This window comes from Octodon degus, unplaced genomic scaffold, assembly GCF_000260255.1.
Source record: "Octodon degus isolate 3935 unplaced genomic scaffold, OctDeg1.0 scaffold00481, whole genome shotgun sequence".
NCBI lineage: Eukaryota > Metazoa > Chordata > Mammalia > Rodentia > Octodontidae > Octodon > Octodon degus.
The window spans coordinates 42,301-52,755 of NW_004525057.1; the positions used below are offsets into that span (position 1 = coordinate 42,301).

The 10,455-nt window shown below is 39.6% G+C and overlaps 1 protein-coding gene across 1 annotated transcript in view; it reads left to right on the forward strand.

Annotated features, from left to right (window-relative positions):
• Positions 1-1,089: 1,089 nt before the first annotated feature.
• Positions 1,090-10,455, forward strand: part of LOC101572667 (multidrug resistance protein 1-like) — a gene marked incomplete at its 3' end in the record, with an annotated part of 109,232 nt that continues 99,866 nt past the window's right edge. Inside the window, exons 1-2 of the mRNA XM_023708704.1 lie at positions 1,090-1,238; positions 4,863-4,905. Of these exons, the coding sequence (XP_023564472.1) occupies positions 1,225-1,238; positions 4,863-4,905 (57 nt within the window). The remainder of the gene's footprint in view (positions 1,239-4,862; positions 4,906-10,455) is intronic.

A 10,455-nucleotide genomic window follows, 5' to 3' on the forward strand; every position in this document is an offset into this window, starting at 1 on the left:
CTCCACCCACCTCACCACATGGTTTTCCTCTATAAAAGTCTTGGGAAGAGACAGCTTCTTAGGGACAACCCACACATACCCCACTTCTGTCCCTCTCTTGGACAGAAGCTTTCTTTCCTCCAATAAACATATTCTGCTCATAACCTCCATTGGCTCCTAAAATTCATTCTTTGGTTTTTGAGAATACAAACTCGTCCCAGGTAACTTTCAGGTCGGGAGTTTCTTTTTTTCCTCTATATCATTTGGAGGTCATCCACTCTAGATCAGTTTTTCTTCCTGTCAGGATCACTACAAGCCCAAGCCGCATAGTGAGACTCTGTACCAAAAAAAAAAAAAAAAAAAAAAAAAAAAAAAAAAAAAAGTAGTCTGGGAAAACATAGACATTTATTAATCAGTAAACATTTAAAAAACACGTTTTAAAATATCGTTTTCCTCTGAAATGCTCATCATCATGTAAACATATTCAAAAACCTTCGTTTTTATTTCATGCTTATCACAGAAGAGTGAAGTACTCTGACTCAGATACTGTTGGGCAGAGTACAGAAAGTAGCCGGCAGAAAAATTTTCTCTCCTATCTTTTTGGAGACGTTACAGGCAAGGCACATTCTCAGCCTGGGCAAGGTCCAAAGTTATTTTCTGAAGCCTGCAAGTGTCCCGCTGGCACCTGAGCCCGCGGACGCGGCTCGATCCACACACGCCTCCACGCGGACCTGCGGGCGGGCCCGTGCCCCGGCTCCGCAGCAGCTGGGCCCTCGCAGCCCCCCAGGCCACGACCCTCCTCGGCTCGGCCCGTGAGCTGCTTCTCCACAGCTCCGCCAGGCTGCTGTGCGCTTCCCTCCCGGCGAGCTGGGAGGAGGTGTCGCGGCGTGGCTCCGGGAGGCGCGCACACCCGGCGGGCGCAGCAGGGCTCCGGGAGGCCCGGAGGGGCCCGGGCCGGGCGGAAGGTCTGGCTTCCCGACTCCGCAGGCTCCGGCCGGGTGGAGGAGCGGATATCCCTCCCTGCGGGTCGTGGTGCCCGAAGGGCTAGCAATCGGGGCTCCACCCCGCCGCAGCGCCCGGTCCAGCCCGGTGCGGAGGTCACCGGGGGCGGGAGGAGCAGCCCGCCCTCCAGCCCGGCGCCGCCTGGCCTCCATCCGGCGTGCGCTTGGGACAGCGGCTGTGGTGTCTCCTGGGTCGCCAGGGCAGCAAAGAGGACCCCAGTGGAGGAGCGGGCAGACATTGAAGATGGGCGAGAAAAGGTAGCTGGCTTGCTTTCCTTCCAGGGTTTGAAAGAGCCAGGCACACAGTATTACTCTGCAGCTCTGAACCCCGTAAAAGTGCGGCGGTTATTCTGTCCCCATCGTGTCAGGCTGACTCTAAGCGGGGCCGCTGGGAGCAGAAAAGCCTTGGCGCCCCGAGTCTGGCTGAGGCTCTGGGCAAGGTTCCACCTCCAGACAGCTGTGGGTCACATCACCCTTCTGTAGTGCTCAGTTTGACTTTGTTCTGTGCAGCACGCAGTTGAGGCATATTCTGCCTGCACTACATTAAGGCTGTTTTTTTCCTCGTGAAGTTGTAACTGGGAATAGATATGTGTATGTAAAATGGCAATGTAACCACAGAGGAACAAGATAATTATTTTAAGCATATTTTGTTTATGGAACTCTGCCCATATGGGAAATTGTGAACTTTACTCAATAGGTTCTTAGCCTCTCCCAAGAAAGTGTAATGCAAATTGTAAGATAAAACAAGTTATTAAATGTGATAATAAGGAAAACCAGACTTTTCAGTGTAAGAGGGAAAATGTGTAAATCAAATTTTTAAAAGTAAAATTTGAATTGGAAACCTCAACATGAATGCATGATATTTTTAATCATTTCAGTCCAGGGAAAGGAATAACATTTCTCCCTGAAAGGATGGGACAGCTCTAAGAAAAATAGAGACTTTGAGCTAGATTTGGGGCAGGGAGAGTACAGAGCGAGTCTGGGTATATTGTAGTAGCCCAAGCAAGTAGAGAAATCAGAACACATGAGCCTGTGTGTGTGTGTGTGTGTGTGTGCGTGCGTGCGTGCGTGTGAGAGAGAGAGAGAGAGAGAGAGAGAGAGAGAGAGAGAGAGGAGAGACTTGGGAGTGTGGTTATACACTATCCAAGTTTAGGAGAGTTTGAGCATCAAGAAAATTAATGATTCTGGTACACTAAATACAAATGAGTGAATCTGTAATGTATTCTAAGAGGTGTATCAGAATCATTAATTTTCTTGATGCTCAAAGAGGTGGAAAACTGAACATGTATGAGAGGTGAAGAAAACAAAGGAAACTTCTTTACAGAAAAGTGAACCTGTATATAATCAAACTGGAACCCTCATTGTAATCACTGACTCAGGCAACGTTTGATTGGGACTGTTTTTCTAAATCATTCAGAGGAAAGTGGCATCTAATAAGTATCTCCACACTTGTTCCTAATGGGAAGAAGGGAAATATGATTTTTTCGTTAGATTTACAATTGGCACATTCCTATGGTAACCGGACAGTATCACTGAGGCTGGAATTGACTATATTAAGTTACTCAATACCACATAGATTTGCAAAACTATTTAATCTGAATCCAGTCAAACCTGTAGTCTGGTCCCTTCCAAAAGAATTGCAATATGGGCCACATTGGTATTTTTAAAATTTCTAGAACCAACATTAAAAGTAAAAGGAAACATGAGATAAATTGTGAAATATTAATGGAATAATGTATCCAAATTATTTATATATATAGTCAAAATTATTCATAAGAGTGCTTGCATTCTCTTATTTAGGGTAAGTCTTCCAAAATGTGTATTTTTAATGTATGACTCCACTTATATTCAGGTGTATCTAAGATGTGAGACATTCTATAAAACTGCTGTTGTGTCTTTAAAAACATACCAAAAGAATGATGAAAGTTAGATAAGGAGAGACTGAAGAGAGATGAGCAGTAAATGTAATGCATGATTTGATAAACACTTGTAGAAAACATTCTTGGCAAGTGTGAATTGAATACTAAATGATACCAAAATTAGGTTAAAAAATGTGAGTATTGTAATACTTGCACTTCAATTTTAAATAGTTGAGCTGAACATTAATAAATGATAATATATACTCCCTTATAAAGTAAATGTGGTGCAAATGCTAGTACTCAATTCAAGTTGATTATATGAGAAGTCATTATGCTACTCTTTTAGTTTTGCTGTTTTTATAAACTTTTTTGCAGTAAAATTTCCCTCATAAACAGAGAACAAGATTTCGCAGAGTAGGAGGAACTCCCCCCTTTCCCTGTTACTGGAGACTGAACCTATGGTTTTTGCTTTGAACTACATTCAAAACTGTGATCCTCCTGCCTTCTGAGATTACAGTCAAGCACCACTATTTTTTCCTCTGTTTTTTTTTTTTCAAAACGTAATAGTTTAAAGAAGTCTGTTCTTAAGACATAGATATGTATGAGTAAGAAGTAGTGAAGATAGATGGAGGGAAATGGCCGAGAACATTGTTTGATCCTCTATTGTTACTGTCATGGCCTAAAGACTTCAAAGTAGAGATTAAAAAATTCATAAATAGTTCTTACTAACTTATGGTCATCACCACTGATTTTAATTTATTCATAAGATCATACATTTTAGCATAGCATTGTAGGAAGCATTTGTCTTTGCCAGTAGATTATGCAGTCTGGAGTATCTGTATTCATGCAAACATTCTTCATTAAAATGATGTTACATGAGTGACTTGCCTTTGAAAAGTGTTTTCTCCTGATGGAGCTAAATGGTAGGGGTGAGAGTGCCTACGAAGATGTATTTCCATGCAGTACAGTAGGGATAGACTCTACAGTACAAATATTGGTTTTCATCCAGCAACAGGACCTTAAACAAGGCAGCTAACCTGTATCACTCTTCTGTGGTTTTCTTATCTCTGACAGGACAAAGTTTTGCCTGTATGAGAGTTGTTTATTAATCATATGTGGAATATTCTTACATAGTCACTCTTTGGAACATTATAAATATTATTAACACTATGTATTCTCCAAAGAAGCATCAGTCTGAGAGGATTAAAAAACGATGAAAATCTCAGAGCTAAATATGCAGCTCTTTATGGGCATTTTAACCTGTCTTCTGGTTGCCAAGGTTACTGATTAGGGAGGGCCCAAACCTGAAGATGCTCCTATATTCTTGTCCAATACCACTACAGACCTAGATCTGAGGAAACTCTGGGCTTTTTCTTTAGGAGACTTTGGTTGTTCTGAATTTAAAAGTCTTACCAAAATTAGTACTGTTTTTGAAAATAGTTTTTATTTTCTATATACGAAACAGAGGCTGGTCTCTTCTGCTTAATATGCTCTCATGTCCGAGATGGCTGCTCCATACAGGAGAGAGCTTATTTACTGAGTTAGAGTCACTGGAAACCGGAATCAGAATATTAGCTGGCATTTTAAGGCCTAAGAATGGCCTTGTCACATTTCACAGACCACTTTTGGAGCTGCTCAGATGGTAATTAAGAAAATTTTATTTCACAGGAAATGAGTGATTTTCTATTTAAAATAAAAAGGGGAAACACTTGTTTTAGTATGAATTGTTTCCTAATTGTGAAAAATGTATATATGTTCATCATAGAGAACTAGGAACTAGGCATTGCACAAGGGAGACACTCTTTTATAGAAATTGCAACTGTATGGATAACTAAGATACATGTAAATGTATTTATATTTAAACATTATGAATTACATCATATTATTCACCCGTTTTACTGAATAATGTAAACATATTTGTTCTAAGTATTACTAAATGTAAGCAGTGAACATTAGAGATTTAAAAATTGTGTATTTTTGAAAAGTTTGGTGTAATAACTTTATTTATTTATTTGTTTTTTAGTAAAGAGAAAGAAAAGAAACCAAGTGTCAGTACATTTGCTATGGTGAGTTTTGGATTTATTCTCTATTCAAAAGACTTCAAAAGTGACCTCTTACTACCCTAGTAAAGAGGGATTTCTTAGATAACCTGGCAAATAAAGGCAAACTGATTGGTTGGAGGTTGCTTATTTTCAGAGAAATGGTCATCATAATTTGTCATGTCGATGTATTATCTGCAGCCACCCTTGCTGGAGTAGATTGCAGTAGTTAGTTCTGTTGCCAGGGATCTGTGCCTTACACAGACATTTGAACGAGTCTGCTATATTGTGTGTCATCTTTAATGGCTCTCTAATCCTGGCAGGTTTGATATCAAAGTTCTAAGAGTAGGTAATAATAATAAAAAGTAGCATTGGACTATTTATTACTGTGATTTAGCATGTGCCTTTTATTTCTCTTTTCTGAGTACTAAAATCTACAATTTGAAAACCTTAACATAAGTTTTTGTGCCATTTTCCGGTTTCATGGTGATTGCTTAGTTTTTCTTTATTTTTAGAATAAAATAGGAATTTAATGGGTATGTTTGCAATTGATTACCTCCAACTCCCTGGATGTTTACTTCGTTTTTTCTAAAAACACAGAGTTAGGTGTACTTAGGTTTACTTTTGAGGTCAACTGTCCCAGGGACTGGTAGCTGGAGACTAATGAAACAGTTAAGTTTGTAACATGCCACTTATTACTCGCTCATTACCCAGCAAACATTTTTAAAAATGAGGAGGAAAGGGTGGAATGTTTTGAAATGGATTTTGATATTTGAAAATAAACATAGTTATGGGTAGGAAACAGGACTTTGCACTGAGCGCTCTGTGATTGTCAACACCCTCTTCCCCTTCATGTGCTTGCTGTTGTTTGTCTTTTTGTTTCTACCTCCTACGGGATTGGGAAGATGAGACTAGAGTCTCAGTCATTCACAGAAAGGCAGTTGATGTCACCAAGTGACAGTTTTAGTTTAAGATTTCATTTTTGCATTTTTTTTTTCCTTTTGGGTACTGGGCCTCAAACTTGGGACCTTACACTTGCCAGACAGTTGCTGTGCTACTGAGCTAGATCCCAGGCCCTCATTTTTATATCTTTTTCTCCCCCCCCCCCAAGGAATCAAGCTCAGGACCTTGTGCTTTTCAGGCAGGCACTTATATTGCTGAGCTCTATCCCTGCCCCCCCCCCATGCTGGGAACTGAATGTCATACATGACATTCCTCCAGCCCTCTATTAGTTTTTAGCATTTGTAGTTTAGTTTAATTTTTTTAAAAAAATGTATTTAGAACAGGGTCGACAAAATCTACAGGGTCTCACTGCATACATTGGACTCATAATGTTTCAGTGATTCTCCTGTTTTCAGCCTCTCAAGTGCTGGGATTACAGGCACTCGCCACCACGCCCAGTCTCAATCACTACCTCAGCAAGCCAGGGATCAAACTTCGGCTGCTGCACTATGCATAAGCAGGCACTTTAATCTGCTGAGCTATCTGGCTAGCCCTTAGTTTACTTTTTTAAACTTAGAATTTTTATACCAAACAAAATATAACAGACCTACTCTATAGAGGCAGTACTAACAATATTAAAGAATAAAAATATAGAGTTCTAATGTAAGACAATAATACATCCGCAATGGGGCTGGTGAGATGGCTCAGTGGTCTAAAGCACCTACTTAGAACAAGCTAAGCTAAGCAAAGCACAGGGACTGCGGTTCAATCCCCCAGCACCACATGCTAGCCAGCACCACCCCCTTGTGGGCTGAGCTAGCCACACACACACACACACACACACACACACACACACACACAATAAATAAATAAACAAATAAAAATTTAAAAAAAAAATAATACATCCGCAGTGCTAGGTGGAAAGAATTGTTTTAAGGACTTCACAGTCTTAGAAATTTAAAATTCTTGTTTGAAACACGTACTGTTATAGTTTTACTGGTAAGGAAACAGACCAGACATGAGCTAGCCTAAGGATACAAAGTGGAGCCAGGATAGATATCAGACCTCGTAAACTCTGATGGAATGCTGTATGCTTAGGTGATTTCTTCCCCTGTCGTTTTTCTTTTGTGGATCTGGGGATTGAACTAAGGCGCTTGCTCTTGCCAGGCAAGTGCTTACTCTACTGAGTTATCTCACAAGCCGATCCTGTCTTTTTCATGAAGAGTTGATGTAGAAAACCATGAAGCCAACTTATCTCTAAAACCTACAGACACAGGGCCAGGATCAGATAGTTTACTGGTAGAATAGTCTTACCATCAATGCTTACATTTTCAGTTTCTAGTGAAGGTCAGGATCCATGTGCCTCAGGGAGCTCGAAGAGGCAGTTTCAATGGCTTGCCAAGAGGAACACAGAGGACTCTGTGTGTCTTTTTCCTCTCTGGGAAATGTTTTCAACTAACAATCACTGCCCCTCCTATAAATCTCACTGGCTGTGACACTGCCCATTTGCAAGGTTCTAACAGATTTATGATAACAAAATAATAATAAACAAAAATGACAGTGGCAGAAGCCATATGGAGGTATGTAGAGGAAACCAGGCATAGGCTCCCAGTGTCCTGTTTTAGTGTAGCTATCTCTGTTTCTCTCCAAAAATACCTTGTAGCAGCAGGAATAGCTGAAGTCACAGACCCAATGCTCCAGGGATTATATTGGTACTGATCATGTTGGCACCTTCTTTCCAGCATGTACCAAAATTCTACAGCAGAAAAAGAAATGCTTAACATAACACACTGTTTGTAGAAACAGTTTGGCCACCTTTACCGATGAGATTGGTTGTGACCATCCCCAAGTTCAACTTTCAGGTGCCACCTGAGGGTTAATTTTGCATGTAGATCTTCTAAACCTGACAGAATTCTTTCCTGTGCTCCAGGGCTGGTAACTTAGTTTTATTCGAACTTTTCACAAAATGTTGAAAGAAGAAATAAATTCAAACTTTTTTTTTTACTAATTTTTATTTATATCAGGCTTTATGTAAGCATTTGTAGAAACACAAAATAGAATAAACTTGAAAGCAAGTGAAGAAATAAGAAAAGTGGAAATATGATTTAGAGAAAAAGCCAGGCTGAAATTCCCACACAAATTGAACTCTGTAAACATCATCTTTACTTGCAAGAATTGTGCTGCAGATTCAACCCAAGCTCTCCACCGTATGTATGTTATTGAAGCATTAGTATTTCTTAAGTAGATAATAACTATTAGTGTTAAGTACTACATAATTACATACCTTACATGTATTATTTGATTTATCTTCACAATCACCCTGTGATGTAGGAGCTAATGATATGCTTGTGTTCCTATGAAGAAACATTCAGAGAAGTTTAGAAATGCAATCAAATCCACAGAGTCACAGAACTCATAAGTAGGCAGGCCCAAGGCCAGATTTTGCCCATTCATGCTTGGTTATTTTTAATTGTTGTAATTGTTTATGACAACTTACGCTCCCTTAAACTGTTGACTAGAATTGTTGACTAGAGTTCTTTGTTGATACATTTATTTTCTGACCACCTGCTTATGGAAGACTTTGCCACCTTCATCCATATCTACCTTTCTACATCTCTGGTCCTCTTGCCAACTGGAATGACTTTTATTGTTATATGAAGAATCACTACCTGACCTTCACATCTACAGTAACATTACAAACTTACCTCAGTTTGGTCTATTCTTTTTTTCCCCCTATTGAAACAAAAGAAACACCTTTTTTTGGGTCGCTCACTTGTACACTTCCTCCCATCTCCTCTGTCTTCTCAAGGGCCTGGTATCATTGTTATTCTTTCTCTTTCATGTTTTCACCCTTTACCCTGTCACTGGAAAGGGCAAGTCTCTTATTTTACCATCTCCCTCTTGGAGCCCCGACCCAGGCCCTTTACACCGCAGTTGCCTATGTTTTTATGTCTTGTTTTACCTTCCATGTTTCAAATTATGGAATTTTGCTTCTGTCTACACCATCTTAAAATTCAGTGGAAATTTTAAAAATTCTATCTTGACTTCTCAGTGGCCCTTGCCATGTTCACCATATTCTTTGTTCCTTTACCCTCTGTGATTTTAGTGTGCTGATTTTCCTCTCAGCACACTAGTGTGCTGGCTTTTTCTTTGAGTCACTTTTGCCTGTGAAGTTGAGGTCCTGTAATTCCTTATCAGGAATTAGTGATGGTGTTGACAGTTCAGTAGTTCTATGCAGCCATTGTAAGATTGTTTTTGCTCCTCACATAACATTATTTTCTCATTTGAGTTTCACTCTGCAGAATTATACAGTTTTCTATCTGTTTTGAGGGGAGAATGCTGTCAGTTTCTCATTGTTCCCCTTTCATTGAGGACTTTTCCATTTGGCTCAATTTCCATTCTCACAATTGAGTATTATTCAGTTATTAAGAATGATAAACTCGAAGCCTTTATATTGAAGTGGATGCCCCTCGAACATATACTCATAAGTGAAATAAACCAGATACGCATGTGTAAATATTGTATAGTTTCCCTAGTATAAGACCTCAAAAGAAGAAATACAAATAGAAAGGTATAATACAAATAAAACAGAAGAAGGATCTCAAGGACTATCCAATCAAAAGAGGGAAAGGAAAAGAGCTAAGAAACACGAATATTCAAGCCATACAGTTATATGTGGAAGATGGGCAAGGCAATGATCCTGAGAATCTTCAGAAGATTTTTGAATCTAGCAGTTAATTAGAAAGATTCTCACCGTGACTAACTGTATATACTGATACCTGTGAACTAAGCTACTGCACTGCAGATGGTTATTTTGTAATAGTAGTTTCATTCTTGGAGTGCCTGTCATTCTGGTCTTCTGAATATGGGCTCCTTGTCATGACATGACAGTTGCTGCTATGATGTCTCTCGGGTAGATGGTTGATCAAAAAGTAGGGGGTGGTGAATGAGAGCATGAAACAGGAAAGGGAGTATTGTGGGACTGTCCTGCTTCAAGGTTGTATATGGTGAGATTTTTGGACTTATGTATAAACATAAGAAGTATATAATTCTTTATCCCTATTTTTAAAATATATTCTAATTTTTAAATGTTTTGTATCATATTCTGTAGGGACTTAAAGTTCAACATAAAAATACTTGATGAAAAATACCTGTTCCATATTATGCCTAAGATGTTTGATATGCAGACAGATAGTGAGGTTAAACTTAACAGCCTAAGTTGTATTTTAATAACAACAAGCTTATCTTCTGGATGGTTAACAACCTAAGTTTGCAGACCAAAATTAGAGAAAAAGGAGGGCTACAAGGAAAGCCAACATTTTGGCCCTAGCTTTCTAAGGTCAATTAAGACTCAGGACATATGAGAACTTGTACTGTAATATCATGTAACTCAGTAGTGTTCCAAATTTTCTGATCAAGGAGATTATGGGGCCAAAGAGCAAAGTGATCGATGATGTAGAGTGTGCCTAAGGAGAGTCACGTGGACAGAAACATTCTCTCAGGCTTTCACAGAGAGCACATTGGCCCAGCAATGACCGTGACTCATCCACATGGCTGACATTGACAAAGGTTCTACAGTCTGAGGTACAGGATCTCAGGATAAATCCTGAGGGGATTTCACTGACCTTATCAGAC